This window comes from Numenius arquata, chromosome 8, assembly GCF_964106895.1.
Source record: "Numenius arquata chromosome 8, bNumArq3.hap1.1, whole genome shotgun sequence".
In the NCBI taxonomy this organism is placed as follows: domain Eukaryota; kingdom Metazoa; phylum Chordata; class Aves; order Charadriiformes; family Scolopacidae; genus Numenius; species Numenius arquata.
In genome coordinates, this window is record NC_133583.1 from 38,364,637 (window position 1) to 38,381,762 (window position 17,126).

At 39.8% G+C, this 17,126-nt stretch overlaps 1 protein-coding gene across 1 annotated transcript; it reads left to right on the forward strand.

The window, feature by feature from the left end:
- Window positions 1-758: 758 nt before the first annotated feature.
- On the forward strand, window positions 759-12,486 carry FNDC7 (fibronectin type III domain containing 7). Its single transcript, XM_074152514.1, has 12 exons — window positions 759-821; window positions 1,255-1,273; window positions 2,356-2,613; window positions 4,004-4,258; window positions 4,987-5,247; window positions 5,757-6,014; window positions 7,453-7,707; window positions 8,866-9,123; window positions 9,538-9,792; window positions 10,681-10,935; window positions 11,514-11,774; window positions 12,392-12,486. Exons 1-12 carry the CDS (start codon window positions 759-761, stop codon window positions 12,484-12,486), a joined length of 2,493 nt encoding a protein of 830 aa, XP_074008615.1.
- Window positions 12,487-17,126: the final 4,640 nt, after the last annotated feature.

The following is a 17,126-nucleotide window of genomic DNA, read 5'->3' on the forward strand; positions in this document are numbered from 1 at the left end:
GGAGCAGCCGGGGGGGCCTCCGCGAAACCTGCCGTGGTCTCGGGTTCCCTCGGGGTGTAAAACTCCCCTCGCCGCCGTGGCTCCCTCATAAAAACGGCCCCCAGGTTCACTGTTACCTTCGTGTAAGCCATCGAAGAAAGCACCATCGGTTCATAGGAAGATACCATCACTTGATGCCTAAAATCGTCTGTCAGAAGTTAACAGTTCGAAGGCATGGAGGCGTGTTGCCAAAGGCGAACCAGCGGCTGTTACGAATTGCGAAGAAATGAGAGGAAAATTTCTCTTTTCACAATACGAAGTGTGAGAAAGAGTGTTTCCCAGCCGGCACGGCAGTGTTCCATTCGAAGGGCAGTACGAGGGCATCAGTCCTGACAGAAAAAAAAGATCCTTCTAAGTGGACAAAAATGGAACTATATAGGAAGCTGAACAGCAAATTTAAAATTTAAATTGGGCTTAGTTACTTTATGAATCTCATATAAGCAATATAGAAACTGCATCCTGTAACAGAAGGGGAAAAGCCCCCACCACCTGCCTGCCTAAAAGCTGGAAGCTGTGGGACTCATTTCACCATGGCTTTGGTGACGGCTGGCAGGCTGTGGTCCAGCAGGGAGGAGGGCCTCCCTTACGTGACCTCCACCTCCCCTCGTCCCAAGGAGTAAACCTGCGGTGACAGCACCACTGCAAAATATACTGCTGGTGACAGCAGGCATCGGCCCGAGCTCATCACCCTGTGGAGGCTGGAACAAAGTTCTGGCAAGATGTGCAGTGCAAAAAGTAAATCATTAATATTTATCGGACTGCTTTTCAGCTGCCTAGAAATGGTGAGTGCACCTATATCATTTGCTTAAAAACTGTTTTCAAGAATGATATTGTACTCTTTGTAAAAGTAAACTAAAAGTTAGGGTATCTGACACCCACTTCTACATTCATATCTTGTTATTATTACACTTCTGCAGTGTTTACAGGTGACTGAAAATAAAATAGTATGTTAGGACCCAGGGTCTTTCGAAGTCTGTCAACAACTGAAAACTGGATCAATATGCAGATTCAGAGAGGAAAATGAAGAAGTAGTACAATCTGCGTATATGTACCCTATCTCATTGGTTGCATAAACTTTACATGCTAAAAGAATCTGAGCAAATACATCATATCAGTAAAATGTATTTTAAAAATGTAGCAATTTAACTTACTACTTTTTTAATTTTCTAAATATTTCACCTTGTATTTCTAATTTTTTTACATCTTCCTTTTCAGATCTTTTCAGCTAATACAGGTAAATCTTCAAAACGGTATTTTGGTTTTGCCTATTTATTTTTGAATGGGTCTGAAGAGAAAACACACGTGTGATTTCTAATAAGACATTCTGTAAGTTCTAGCAGCTTAAAATTGTTTTCAAGTTTGATTGAGCTTTTAAAAATCTATGCTGATATCTTTGTAAATTTTAAACCTCATTTTTACAAATCCCAGTTCTGTCGGACACTTGCACAAAGATTCTGACAGACTGCTTATGGCTTGACACTAGTGTGAGCCAGGGAGAACACTCAGCTGGACAAATTGTGCTGTTCATTACCTACATAATTGTGCTACAAATGGGATCCTAACTGTCCCATATTTGCACCCAATTAATTGTATCTTTTAATAGAATAAAAAAGCCAAACAAAAAAAGACCCACACCCCACCAAAAAAACCCCAAAACACACCAGAAGAAGCATGATCTCCTAAGCGCAAATATTTCCAATGTTTTACAATATTTTGTACTTTCTTCAATCTCGTATTTTCTGCTTACAGCTCCTATTGCCTTAAATTTGAATACTGTCTAGTTTAAAATATGAGGAATGCGAGATTACAAGAAATGGTCTCAGAATTCATTCTCTGGTGATAGTACACCTTCCTGCATATACTGTACTGTGTCAAGAGTCTTAAATGCTCAGTCGTTGCAGACATGTTGTTGCAGTATCTGGACACTTACTGTAGCATGTTCCTTTCATGATTTGCAAAAGAAGCATCTGATCCTATTCCTGTGTGGAATACAGCTGACACCGGTTGTATATTCACATAAGGATAATACCCAGTATTTTTTAAAATAATTAGACTACAGCATATGGGGGTTTTAAGAAAAATAGCCATCATCACAACATGATATTGTGAGAGCGAGCAGCAGTTATTACAGTAATTAATGGATTACAAGTGAACGAGGGAAATAGCACACCACATTCAGTGGAATGCCTACCATCTGAAAATTAGGTCACATAGATGCTTGATAAGGCACTGAACAATCTTCTTGTCAAGACTTGACTAAATTCAGGAATGAATGCAATGGTATTTTTTTATAATGTGGTTTTGTTTTTTTTTTAGGTTTCTCTATGTCTACATACGATGTGACATCACGAAGCATTTATCTCAGATGGCCCAAGTTTTCAGGAGCCTCTTCTTACAGAGTCACAGCTACAGCTGTGAATACTGTAGGCAATTCATTACTGGCTCATTTTAGTGATGTTACACTTAAAGGAACTCTAACTTCATTAATTCCCAATACTATTTATGCTATACAAGGAGAAGCCATTGACAAGGATGGACTTATTCTTGCAGAAACACAGATTATGCAGTCAACAGGTTAGTAAGAGAAACTTTGTGAAGTATAAATTCCATTGACTGGAAAATTACAGGGGACTGGGATTATAGTAGGACTGGGATTTTACCCTTGTTTCATTGCACCGGTAGGGAATTCCTGTTGAAGCCTTTTGCTGGTTCTCCTACTGAGTTCAGTATTAGCATGATTAGCTCATTTCCCCCTCTGATTTTTTTTAATATATTTGTTTCCCTGACCTGCCTTGCACAGCTTGCTCAGACTGCAGCTTTCCAATCACCTCCCCTTTCATTACAAATGCAGATATGAAGCCATACACATTTTTCAGTACTGATACTGATAAACAGTATTTTTGTTTCATTCTCAAAAGGACTTGTAGCATATAAGTCATTGATGAATATTGAAGAAGAATCTACATAAACATACTTGCCAGGGTCTCTGAAATTCCAAATTGGCTGCCTTGCTATAAATAAATTTGCCTCAAGGCTCATACTTTCATCCCAAATACTTTTTCATTCCTTTTCTTAATTTTAGGTGGAATATAACTTCATTTTATCTTTTTTTTTTCTCTTCTAGCGAGCCTTTTGCAGCCTTGCGATATATGGACTTACTTTACATATACTGATTCTAGTCTGAAAATCCTGATTACTGAACATAAATTACTTGTGGCTAAAAAATACACTCTCTGTAGTTACTTTTGTGACTGCAGCACACAAGAGCTCTTTCTGAATGTCCTGCAGCATAGCATAATAGAAAAGCATTTAATTGCAATATTTGATGTGTCGTGTTATTGTATATCTAAGTATATCTGGTTTGAACAGGCGGTTGGATGAGATGACTTCCCATGGTCCCTTCCAAACTAAATTATTGTATGTTACTCTGACATAGAAATGCCTAAGATTCAGCATCCTGTTTCATACTGCTTTGTATAAACATCCTCCTCTTCTTTGTATCTATTGGTTTGTATATTGCTTTCTATAAACATCCAGTGTAGTTCATTAGCTATACAGCAAGACAGAAAAAAAAGAGACCTCTCAGTGCAACCTAGGTTAAATAATGGTCATTTTCAATAGTGAGTGGTTTGGGGTTTTTTTTGTTTTGGTTTTGTTTTTTTGTGTATGGTTGGACTCGATGATCTCAAGGGTCCCTTCCAACCGTGAAGATTCTGTGATTCTGTGATTTCAAGGGTATACTATATTATTTTTATTGAAAGATGAAGGTTGGTCTAGAATATCTCAAGGCTCTGTGTATGGTGTTGATGTTCATTTAAATTTCATTTAACTTAAATTTTTAACATTCATAGAAAGTGTAAGCCATTTGTCCTACACTTTGTCTTTGTGAAATGTTTAGAGCACTTAGCGTTTCACAGGGCTGCGTTCCCCAAATTCAATAAGTTTATCGTTATTTCCGTTTTAGCTCCAGACATACCTGTTATTGACCAAGCTTATTCAAAACTTAGCAACAGTATCACAGTGGAGTGGAGAGCGGTACCTGGGGCTACTGGTTATCTGCTGACTGCACAAGATGGAGATTCCTTCACTGAAACTGTAGTTACAAATTCTCCAGGCACAGTGACGGGACTGAAACCTGCCACCTTGTACAGAATCACTATCAGATCTATAAATTCAGGAGGAAAAAGCCAGCCTTCACCTTTCAGAAAAGCAAACACAGGTGGACTTTTAAATTCTTATTTCAAATTCTGTAATGTTATTATAATATAAAGCATTCATGCAACCATCCTTTTTTTTTTTTTTTTTTTTTTAATTTGAACAGAAAACAGTGTAGCCCAGGCATGCACCAGTACTGAATTATTATATTCTCGTATTTTAAATTGTATTGGTCACATTCTCCTTTCAGTTTTTGAGAACTAGAATTCAGCCATCTGACTTAATGACCAGGACAAGAGTCTGAATTAATGGTTTACTTTATGACAGTACTGTAAGTTAAATGTTTAATAGGAAGTTTTACTAGAATTTGTATGGATATATGTATTCTATTTCAACAAAATCAAATTTTATTTTAACACAAGACATAACTTGAGGGAATGGAAGAAATTAAGAAACAGCTAAAACTATAAAATAATAAGACACCGTAAAACTTAGAGGACAGGAAATGCAGTATCCTCTTGGTGATTTTCATTCTTCTACAGGCTCAACCTTTCGTACTTTGTGTATGAGTTACTGCAGGTTTCGTAAAATGAATGTATCATAATGGATGCAGCAAATCAGTTTCCATATTTATGCTGTCAGCCTTGCATTAATGTATTTTTGGTTTTGTTGTTGCTGAATTTGTCTCCCAGAGTGTGGTGATTGTTGTTTCTGTGTGTTCATTTCAAACTTGGCCCTTTCAAACAGCATTACTGAAAAAACAAAAGCTTGCTTGGTGTTCTTTCTCAACAGTCCTGGCTGCTCCGATTCTGTCTGTCAGTTCTCTGAGTTGTGACTCCATTGCAGTGAGCTGGAAAGCTGTGTACATGGCAGCTGGATTCTCTGTGTCCCTCATGAGGTCAGATGGTTTGGGCAGAATGCTGAAGGAGAACACCACCAATACCTCCTTGATATTTACAAATCTAGATCCGGGAACTCTCTATACTATCAAGGCATATGCCTGGAATGTCAATGGGATCCCTGGAGATGATTTCACATATAACCAAAGAACAAGTAAGAAATTTTATTTTCTGAAACCAAGTAAACGTTTTAAAAAAAAAAAAAGTTATACCAGGAAGTATTTATGTGTAGGTATGATGGTGTTATGTTTTTCAAAGATACATTGGGTAGATTTTCAGATCCTATAATATTTACCCCATCTCAAAGTTCATGAAAGCTCAGAAGACAGGGCTATGTTTAATGAGTATTACTGAGGCAAAGATACATTAACTACGGCTAAAGCTGTCCCTAGGACAGGCCTCGGTAAGGATTACACAAGCTTAGACTGATTGGAGGTTTTCTCTAACTGTGAGTAGCAAATATTCAAATACAGCAAGGAGTTTCAACAGGAAGCTTTGTGATGGTGTACAATCAGAACTATTTCTTTAAGAAATTGTCACTTTAATATGAATGAGGGTAAGCTCTGCACCACAAAAATTGTATTTAGTTTGAAAGTTATGAAGAAGATGTCTGTAGGACATACGCTAAGTTGTATTTATGTGTTCCAAACTGGTATATTGTAGGTCCTAAGGCACCAGCGGATGTTCAAGTAGCTTTGAACAGTGGTGCTTTAAGAGCGATTGTTTCTTGGATGCCAACAGAAGGAGCTGTAACTTACAGTGTGACAGCCTCCAGTGGACTCTCGAAACTGAAGTGTAACACATCTTCTGCCTCCTGCATGGTGCCATCGCTCCAGTGCGGCTCTGAATATTATGTTTCTGTCACAGCATACAACGATGCTGGATCCAGTAAACCTACTGATGCAGTGAGCTTAAAAACTAGTATGTGTCATTGATCCTTATGTAGCTTATGGCATTTTAACATATATTTCTTTAATTTCAAATGTAAATTAGATACAATTCATGAGTGGTTCTCAAATAGTTCTTTCTGCCTCTAAACTTCGTGCATGAACTGTGCCATACACCTTTCTATTTTGGGGATAATAGCCTAAACTTTCTTCATATTTCTGTGAAAAAAAAAAACTTGCAAAGGTGTATATGTTGTTGGCTGAACCAGTAAGCCTCCATTTTCCTCTTACCAGAAGTAGCTGTTCTAAAGTCAGATTTCTGAGTGTAAAACTAATGTAAGGAATAACAGATCTGTCCTACCGTGTCAGGTCTGTTACAAACAGATTAGGAGAAATCTATGAGGAAGCAGCATTAAGGACTGGCCCTAGGCTGAGAACTGTTCTTGACTAGACCTAGTAGTTAGATATGAGGTCAACAAAACCACATTCAGCTAAAGTAGCACCACTAGATTAAATTAAGGTACCGTCACAGACCACTCTCAGGTAGCAGCTTTGTCAGGAAAAAAGGTTGCTTGTTTCAGCTGCTTAGCAGCGCTGACATGCCAGAGATTGTTGCTTCCTGAGCTGTTAGAAACTGCCCACGTAAGCAAAACCTAAACCATCTTTGTTATTATGTGCTACCTTAAAGACACAACATTATTGACAATTATTTGATGTAACCTGCCTCATTTTGACCTCTCATTGATATGGATTGGAGATCATCCATGTGAGCAACTCAGAGGCGGACCTAACGGGATGAGAAAGCCTTAAGGAAGAGACAACTTTTAGGCTGTGGGCTGTAATCTTCTCAGCCAACATTGCTTCAGCCAAATCATGTATATTTATTCTAATAGCAGCAAGCTAAATGTTTTGAACTGGAAAGAAAGTAAATGCTATTTAAGCAAAAGCCATGGAGTTTGCAGTTTAATGTGACATTTTGGGATGCCACTAGAAAGGAAACCTGAGCAAAGGACAGCTCGATTCAGACACAGCCAGTGAGTTTCATGCTGATATATACAGGATTTTCACATAAAGGCTTTTGTATGCCAACTGCTATTCAAGCTGGTATTCCAATTGTCATCCAAAACTACTGTTTGTGAACACAGACTGTGCCAGTTCCTTTTGAAATACTGCCTGGTGCCACTGTTTGTGTTCACAGGGGCTCTCCTTAAGCAGATCTCTTTTCTGTAAAACATGAAGGTAACATCTGTCTTGTTCTGTAAAACTCATACTCACTTTTCATCTAAATGCAAGTAGCATCCTCTGTAAAGGCAGATAAGTTGTTTTCTTGAGCAAGACAGAACAACTGTTCAAGCTGCGTAGAATAATTCAATATATTTCTGATTTTCCTTTATTCTCCAAAAGTATAACTTCAATAAAAGTATTCTGATTACAATTTTTTTTCCTTTCTTTTTTTTAAATGCTTTTTTCAGTTCCTTGTGCACCGGTAAATATATCAATTGAAGAGGATGAACCTGGCCACTTGTTGGTATCATGGTCTAGCGTCAATTTTGGTTATTATTATGTGGTTTTTGTGAAGAGTGATGATGGCCTGGAAGTGCACTGTAACACGTCCCATACTCAATGCCATTTCCAGTCGGACTGTGGCTTCACTTATTTCATTAGTGTCTTTGCATATAACAAGGCTGGGCAGAGTCCTTTAGGTGATGTATTCAATTACACTACTGGTAAGTAGCACTGTATTCTTGCAAATTCATTTTGGATCCTTTAAGTGTGTTTATGATAGAGCTGATTGGACATTTTTATTGGAAGATAATGGCTTAAACTTCTATATTTTATTAATTTTGGGGCAAAGCACACAAAGGTTGGCAGAGAAAAAGAACCACTTCACATTGCAGTTGAATTTAACTTGTGTAGTCGAATGCAACAGCAGGCTTACAAACATGAAAATAGTTTAACGGTTCACAAACATTAGGTAAGCACATATGAATGTACTCTACCTGGAATACTGCGTCCAGCTCTGGAGCCCCCAGCACAGGAAGGACATGGACCTGTTGGAATGAGTCCACATGAGCGCCAGAAAGATGATCAGAGAGCTGGAGCACCTCTCCTGTGAAGACAGGCTGAGAGAGTTGGGGCTGTTCAGCCTGGAGAAGAGAAGGCTCCAGGGAGACCTTATAGCAGCCTTCCAGACCACTTAAAGGTGGTCTACAGAAAAGGTGGAGAAGGACTCTTTATCAGGGAGTGTAGTGATAGGATGAGGGGTAATGGTTTTAAATTGGAAGAGGGGAGATTTAGATTAGATATCCGGGAGAAATTCTTTAGCATGAGGGTGGTGAGACACTGGAACAGGTTGCCCAGGGAAGTTGTGGACGCCCCATCCCTGGAAGTGTTTAAGGCCAGGCGGGATGGGGCTTTGAGCAACCTGGTCTAGTGGGAGGTGTCCCTGCCCATGGCAGGGGGGTTGGAACTAGGTGATCTTTAAGGTCCCTTCCAACCCAAACCATTCTACGATTCTAATAAGACACAGTCCTGGCATAACATTTGAATTCTAGTCCTCTGTTTTTTTCCGCTTAGGAAGGGTGTACCAAAGTCTTAAACTTCCTCATAGGGACTTTTTGTATTTGGAAAATAAAAAAAAAAAAAAAAAAGTTCAATGGAAAATTGTGGAGAACGTTGTTAGAGTTATTCAACTTCTAGACGCTTTGAAATTTTAAATCAAGGACGTATGTAATCCCTACGTTTTACCTATACATTAGAACGTCCTCTATTGATCTGGAAGGAGGGGTACCGAACGAAGGGGTGGAAAAGCGGAAGAAGGCTCTTTGTTTTCGTGCCAGTTTTCAGTTCACGTTCCCCTCTCTCTCTGCCGTGTCCGTTCCCAGCTCCCTGCTGCCCCGGCGACATCCGGGCGGCGGTGGTGTCGGGCGACACCCTGCGCGTCACCTGGGCTCCTGTCCGCGGTGCTGAAATGTACGCAACCAGGGCGGTGGGGGGGAGCGGCGAGGTGCTCTGCAACGACACCGCCGCCGCCTGCACCTTGTCGTCTCTCCGCTGCGACACACGCTACAACATCACCGTCTATTCTTTCAGCGAGGCCGGGGGCAGCAACACGTCCTGCGCGTCTAAGCGCGTGGCAACAGGTATTATGACCGTTCGTATTATCCTTCAGCAGAAGAAATAATTAGTTAGACACTGCGGCGATTCGTGGATGAAGAGCATTACTGGAGTGCTAAGTTACTGTAACTGATTAAAAAAAAATAAAAATACTGGAAGTCTTTAAAAATATACTGTAAGCAGGGATCTAAAAACAGATTTGGATTGAAAGCTTCTGAAAGCTCCAAGTTTTTGAAAATCAGATTTACAATTTGTCTCTGGTTTTGTATGCAAAATCCTTATGTTGTCAGTTCTGTCACAAGTTCTAAATTGTCACCATGAGTAAACATTTACTTTTCCAAAGTAGTTTTTCAGTTCTAACTAGCATTTAATTTTCACGTGTAACTTATACAGTATGCACAAACAATCTGATTAAATACCGTTAATGTTAAATATTGCAGCTCCATGCAGTCCTGAAATTAAAAATATCTCAAAGGAGGCTCTTTCTATAATCAGTGTGCACTGGCAATCTAACAACAAAGCAGCTACCTATATTGTCACTGCCAGAGGAGAGGCTGGATTTTGGCATTGCACAAGCTCTGGAAATTCCTGTACTCTAATTAATCTTCCCTGTGGATCAGCTTTCTCTGTTAGTGCTATAGCAAGATCACCAGCAGGACAGAGCTTACCAAGCTACAGCGTCCCTTTAGAGACAGGTATGTGGGAATTGTATATAGTGGAAAACATTTAGCAGTGTAATATTAAAATAGTTCTATGTCTATGTTTTGGGGGATGTTTTTAATTACAGTGTGTGCATATTATAGTATCTATTGCTGCTTAAACGTGTATGTGTGTGTGAGAAGTATCACTTGGCGCTTGCCTCATACTGAGAAGCCTTAGTGCAACCAATTATCATCTGGCACAGCTAACTAAAATATAATAACATAATCCACTAATGTAATGTATAACTTCCTTGTTAGCATTTTGACTTTTAATATTACTGGGAGAGGCTGTGTGGTGATGTCCATGTCAACAAATAGCGTGAAGAACAGATTAAAGTACATCCTACCCCCCATTCCTGCTATTAATTTGCTAGCAGAGTTTTGGACTGTGCCACTGACCCAGACAATCCCCAGGCACAGTTCAGAGATTAATGAACACTAGGATCTATTTTTAACAGGCAGTTTGGCTGCAGTCATTTTATGTTGTAGAGGAAGAGACTTTAAACAGGGACAGAGCTGCAGTAAGCTATATAACTTGAGGGGCAGAGGTGGACCCTGCTTAATAAAATTGCAGATGTACCCCGATATTCTGGTGACAAACTTTAATAATTTTTAGTATCTTGGTGAACAATCATCTTATAATAAGTCCAGGGTTATAACTCACTGTTACAGACAAATTGATCTTATATTGACATTTTGTTTATTAGAAGCTTGCCAGAATAGTCCAGTATTTTTCAGCATGCTAATGTTTGCCTGAAAAGTATGCACATCTTCATTCCTTTGCTCTCAATCATGTACTATTCTAGTTGCAACCCCCCAAAATACCTTCTGTTTTCCAAGTACAAAACAGAATTGACTTCTCTATTTTGTGTTCTTTTTAAGCTCCTTGTTGCCCTGATGAGCTGATGCTAACTCAAGTGACACAGTCTGTAACAAATATCAGCTGGTCTGTTGGGATGGGTGTACAGACATACGTAATGACCCTGGAGTCTCCAAAAGGACAGACAAAGTGTCACACTCTTCAAAACCACTGTCTCCTGGGATGCATCACATGTGGCACCAACTACACAGTATCTCTGAAAGCAATCAGCAAAACGGGTTTGACATCCAATTGCAGATATCAAGGATATTCTTCCAGTATGTAAATTGTAAATGCAATTGAGAAGAAAAAGAGCCAATATATAACTTACTTTGTGTAGTGTTCCTCTCATACAAATAGTATTCAATAGATAGTTAATACACTTGCAGTTCCCTCTCTTAAATAAATGCACTTTGGATTATTTGCACATATCATTTAAACCCTGTTCTTGTAACGGCCATCACATGGCCATATAAAGTAGTTCTGATAACAGTGCTCCAGAACCAGTTTTTTAATTTAAATGATGCTGTGGCATAGTTAAATTTTAGAGACCACAAAAGGATTCTGGGCACTCTAGGGCAGCCCTGGTGCCTCCGTAGTCAGGAGAGAGCAACAATATTCCAACATGTAAAACAGTGGCGGAATTCCAGCTCCAAAAGATAAGTCTAATAGAACATTTTCTTTCCTAGTTCAGTTCAAGAATTATTTTGGCTTTCTGTGAAATAATAATTTCTCATTGAAATGCTGTTATCTAGTGTGGTAGTAATCATATAATCTGGTTTAAAATGCACTGTAAGAATGTATAATCTGTTGTAGGTTCACAAAATTTGCTTATTAATGTTTCTTATTTTATTAGATGCTTGTTGCCCTTCTGGGGTGAAGCTCTATAGACTCAGCAATAATGGTATCAGGGTATACTGGCGAGCTTCTGATGAAACGATAAACTATAGTACCGATTTACACGGCTCAAAAAGCAATTTCACCTGTACCCCTAGCTCAGGTCTAAGTCACTGCGATATTACTGAGATACCTTGTGGGGATGTCTACACAGTGGTAGTATCTCCAGTTACTGACAAGGGGCCGAAGCTTACATTTTGTCCTAAAAAAATATATTCAGGTAAAATTTCAGTATCTTTGAATGGTGTATTTTTCTGCATGCATGCTAGATGGTTAAATGTAATCCAAAGTTATGCAAGTAAAGGTGGCATGGAATAGAACTTTCCTATTCTAGTGTTGACTCCAGGGTAAACTTTGTGGGTGCTATCTTGCAATATCTGTGATGGGAACTTCACAGGAGCATTTTGGGAGGGGGCATACTCATCTACACAGGTGACTGACTCTTAACGGGATCACCCATAACCTGGTGAATACAGAGAAGTTAATTTTCAGCTGGAAGGCTAGTAGTGGTTAGCATACAGAAGCAAATAAATGAGGATTTTTAATTGTTTTGTTTTCTAATTTATTTTATAGAATTATTGTTTTTGAATAAAGAAACAAATCAAGAACTTTTATGAGCCATTCCTAAGCACAGGTTTTAAGTAAAAATTGTTTAAAGGGGTAGTAATTTCCTTGAGATTCCTTTCCTAGGGCATAAATTTAATCCATTATAGTAACTACTGCTATCTGATGGGATTGCACAGTTGTATAGCATGGACTACATTCTACAGGTTACTCATGTTTTCTGGTTTACAACCTGACACTTAACATTGATACTACTGTTTCATGTCGTTTCAGTAACCTGTTCTGGAAGCTCTGTTGGAATGGGTAAGACTACACAGTACATTCATTCCAAATCCATGAAGTTTGTAAAACGTGTTAGCATCATGTAACTCCAAATAAGATGCAAATAATATTTGCAAATAATATTTGATAGTCTGGGCCTCTGTTAATGTTACGTAGGTTTGTCTCACCCCCCCCATCATATAATGTATAATTTAAAAAAAAAAAAAATCTTAAATGTATTGAGGCCTGTATACCATCATACATTCTACACTGTCACAACATTTGCTATTTGTCTGATAGCACATAGTAAAAGTCAGGTTTATCTTTTATAGCCTTGCCATATCCCATTACAAATTAATCTAGGTTGCACTTCTGATTTTTTATTTAAAAAAAAAGTAAAAAAACCCACGGCTTACCTCAACCTATGCTTATTTCTTCTGGGGTTTCAACAGGATAGACTTGTGCTTTATTTGCCCATGTAAACTGCTAGAAACAACTTTGAAAGCAGCCACTGAAATGAACATTTCTCAAGACAGTTGCTTTTCCATAACTAAAATTGCCTTAATTTCTGAATTCTGTTACAGTGATTTATAGAGGAAAGAGCAACGCAAAACAACATATCTAGGTGAAAATTCTGTTTCAGATAAGGCGGTAAGAGTCGTAATTCAGATTAGGATGTATTAATCAAACTTTTCCTGCTGCTTTGTGACTGGAGGGAGAAGCTTCACCAGTCATGTATATCCTAAATACAACTGGTTTGTTAAAATCCATCGTATTTACCTCAGAAACTTCATGTTGTCTACTCCTACTATCAATACTTTCTCCTCTCCTCCATTTACTGTAAAACCCTCTTTCACTTCATTAAGTCTTTTCTAATACTATCCTATAGTTCCCCAGAAAAGCCCTCAAAATCCAAACAGATCAAGGTACTCTTCAGCACTCACTCACTTTCCCTCTCTGCTAGCTAAAATTGCTCATTCTCCAACAAAAGTACTAGTGTTTTGGACTATTTATTGTCCTTGTCTCAAAAGGATGGCGAGAAGTCACAGCTGCCTTTCCCCCCTGCCTCAAGGTTGATCGTCTCCTTTCCTGCTGTTCTCCTACAGCTATCCTGGATGTTAAGGTTGTTGATAACACCATTCTCCCCAAATGCTCTTCTTAGTCTTTCTTTCCCTGAAGCTGGAAAGATGACATCTCTGCTTAACTGCAACAGTCACAGCTGCTTGAGGACTGGGAGGAGGGAAGCCAAACAACTAGCTCTATCTGAGATCTAATCCAAGATAGCAAATTTGAGCCCCAACTGATAATTTTTAAAATGCAGATGAACTGATAGAGATCTCCATAATCTTGAAGTGCAATTTTCTCTGTAAAGCAATCAGTTTTAAAAGCTCTTCCAACACAGTTATTAATCAGTAGGTATGTTCTAGACCTAATGTGTCAATGAAATACTAAGAGCTGAAATAAAGATTGAGTGAAATTTAACTCCTTTAAAAAAAACCAAACAACAGTAATAAAACAAACCCAGCCAGTTACACCCCCTCAATTAAAAGTAGCTTGAGGCTTAATCAAGTGTTCTGAAGTTATTTCATTTTAATTTAAATTTCAAAAAAAGTTTCTTCCTTTACAATTTTGAGAGGTGACTCGAGAGTAAACGTAGCGTCCTCTTCACATAAACTGACTGGTTTTGCTTTGTGGCTAATGAAGAGCTAACAGTTACTACTAAAATTTTTATTTCCCGTTTTTGGAAAAGGCAGAACCTTTTCTCATACTACACAGTGGTTACTTTTTCAGCAAACATAGAAAGCAAAGTTCAAGTTCCAAGGGTTCTACATACACATAAAACAATTACTCAAAGATACCTTACAAAAACAGTCTTCAGAAGCTTATGTATAAAGGTTACCCAAAGGCAACAGGGTTTTTAACACTATTTTCAGCTTACAGAAACAGACACCAGGCATTCTGAAAGTTTCCTGTCTTCACAGGACACAGTTGTACTGGGTGCCTCAGTCACTACTGCTGATCTCTTGCACAAAATAATCTCAGGGGAATCTCACTTCAGTACATTGACTGTAGATGGCCCAAGAATTACATGTTGCTTCTTAGAACGTCATCTGCCTTTATTCACTGTCAAACAAGTCTTTCTTTAGGAAATATTTAAAACTGTCCTGCGTTACTTAATAAAAACTTTGTTTTATTTCTCATTTGAAAAAAAAAAAAGTAAGAATGTAAAAATAAGTATTGTTCACAACTTTCTTCCTGAGGGTTTTATTTAAATATTTTTTCTTTGCAGTCACTATCGTCAAACACCGTCACCAAAGCCTAAGTGTTTAACAGGATGGCTATTAGCTGGATTTTCAGAGGTCTAAAGCAATCGGTTTATCTTGGAATCCAATTCAAGCCACAGCTTTCTTGTTTTCGTATAAACAATTCTGTTATTTCCATGCTCTTACATGCTGCTACAACCTTGAGAATGCTGTAGAACTATTTTCATCAGCTTGTCTTATTTTCATGATTGAAAACAATAAGTGTAATTGTAACAGAATAGAGGGAAGGGAAGGGAAGGGAAGGGAAGGGAAGGGAAGGGAAGGGAAGGGAAGGGAAGGGAAGGGAAGGGAAGGGAAGGGAAGGGAAGGGAAGGGAAGGGAAGGGAAGGGAAGGGAAGGGAAGGGAAGGGAAGGGAAGGGAAGGGAAGGGAAGGGAAGGGAAGGGAAGGGAAGGGAAGGGAAGGGAAGGGAAGGGAAGGGAAGGGAAGGGAAGGGAAGGGAAGGGAAGGGAAGGGAAGGGAAGGGAAGGGAAGGGAAGGGAAGGGAAGGGAAGGGAAGGGAAGGGAAGGGAAGGGAAGGGAAGGGAAGGGAAGGGAAGGGAAGGGAAGGGAAGGGAAGGGAAGGGAAGGGAAGGGAAGGGAAGGGAAGGGAAGGGAAGGGAAGGGAAGGGAAGGGAAGGGAAGGGAAGGGAAGGGAAGGGAAGGGAAGGGAAGGGAAGGGAAGGGAAGGGAAGGGAAGGGAAGGGAAGGGAAGGGAAGGGAAGGGAAGGGAAGGGAAGGGAAGGGAAGGGAAGGGAAGGGAAGGGAAGGGAAGGGAAGGGAAGGGAAGGGAAGGGAAGGGAAGGGAAGGGAAGGGAAGGGAAGGGAAGGGAAGGGAAGGGAAGGGAAGGGAAGGGAAGGGAAGGGAAGGGAAGGGAAGGGAAGGGAAGGGAAGGGAAGGGAAGGGAAGGGAAGGGAAGGGAAGGGAAGGGAAGGGAAGGGAAGGGAAGGGAAGGGAAGGGAAGGGAAGGGAAGGGAAGGGAAGGGAAGGGAAGGGAAGGGAAGGGAAGGGAAGGGAAGGGAAGGGAAGGGAAGGGAAGGGAAGGGAAGGGAAGGGAAGGGAAGGGAAGGGAAGGGAAGGGAAGGGAAGGGAAGGGAAGGGAAGGGAAGGGAAGGGAAGGGAAGGGAAGGGAAGGGAAGGGAAGGGAAGGGAAGGGAAGGGAAGGGAAGGGAAGGGAAGGGAAGGGAAGGGAAGGGAAGGGAAGGGAAGGGAAGGGAAGGGAAGGGAAGGGAAGGGAAGGGAAGGGAAGGGAAGGGAAGGGAAGGGAAGGGAAGGGAAGGGAAGGGAAGGGAAGGGAAGGGAAGGGAAGGGAAGGGAAGGGAAGGGAAGGGAAGGGAAGGGAAGGGAAGGGAAGGGAAGGGAAGGGAAGGGAAGGGAAGGGAAGGGAAGGGATGCTGAAGAGGAGTCAAGATTCCAAGGAAAATTACATTGATTCAGCTCAAAGAAAGTCGTTAGAAGATGGACAATTTACCAAACAGGGAGGAAAAGCAACACAACCAGAGCCAGATCCACTCCTCCTGCTATGGCTGTGTATATGTTGCAGGCATTGTTACTTACACATTAGACATTGTCTAATAATACTTAACACTGCTGATCTGTGAAACATCACTGGCACTCCCTGAGGTGATGAAAGAACTTCAGTCAGGATTAGTTTCGGGTTCTCTCCAGATTGAGGCAAATGTTTGTTTTTTTTTTTTTGAGTCACACCGACTTTAAGATCACAGGAAAGGACAATTAGATGCAGTGTTTTCATAAATGTAGTTTCTATACTATTTACTAATATGGAGCTCTGGTCTTCATGAAGCAAAAAAAGCAAGCAACCAAAAAAACCCAAATAAACCCCAAAATAACAAAACCCCCCACCAAACCCCAAAACAACCAACCTCCCCCCTCCAACCAAACCAACCCTACAAACCTCAAGAAAATTCCTGTTGAAGACCCAGAGGTAGGCAGCATATTGGTATGCCACCTAAAATGAATGCTTTCAGAACAGTATCTGTGAAATCACTTATACTACAAATTAGGTGATTAAAAACACCTTGGTTATTTCATGATGGATGCCTTCATTAATGCTTACTTAATAAAAAATGTCAATTGAAGGAATAATTTTAAAGATGTATTAGTTGCAATTACACAGATGAACACTTGCCAACAAAATCTGTACATATTGTAACAAATAAAAATTATTCGTAGTTGTAAATACACAGAAGTAATAGCTCAAAAATTAGATAGGCTCTTTTCGGTCCAGTAAACAAACTGGAAAAAATCTATCCTTCAGTTGGTTTCAGATTTGACCCCGAATTGCTGAGACTGAAGAAGTGTTCTCCCACATCCAACTATTGTTGTGGAAAATAAATAAATACTTACAATTAAAAAAAAAAAAAATCCAACAACTACATTGCAAAACCTCAAGTGGCATTTAAATGCTGGCTTACCCTGCTTAA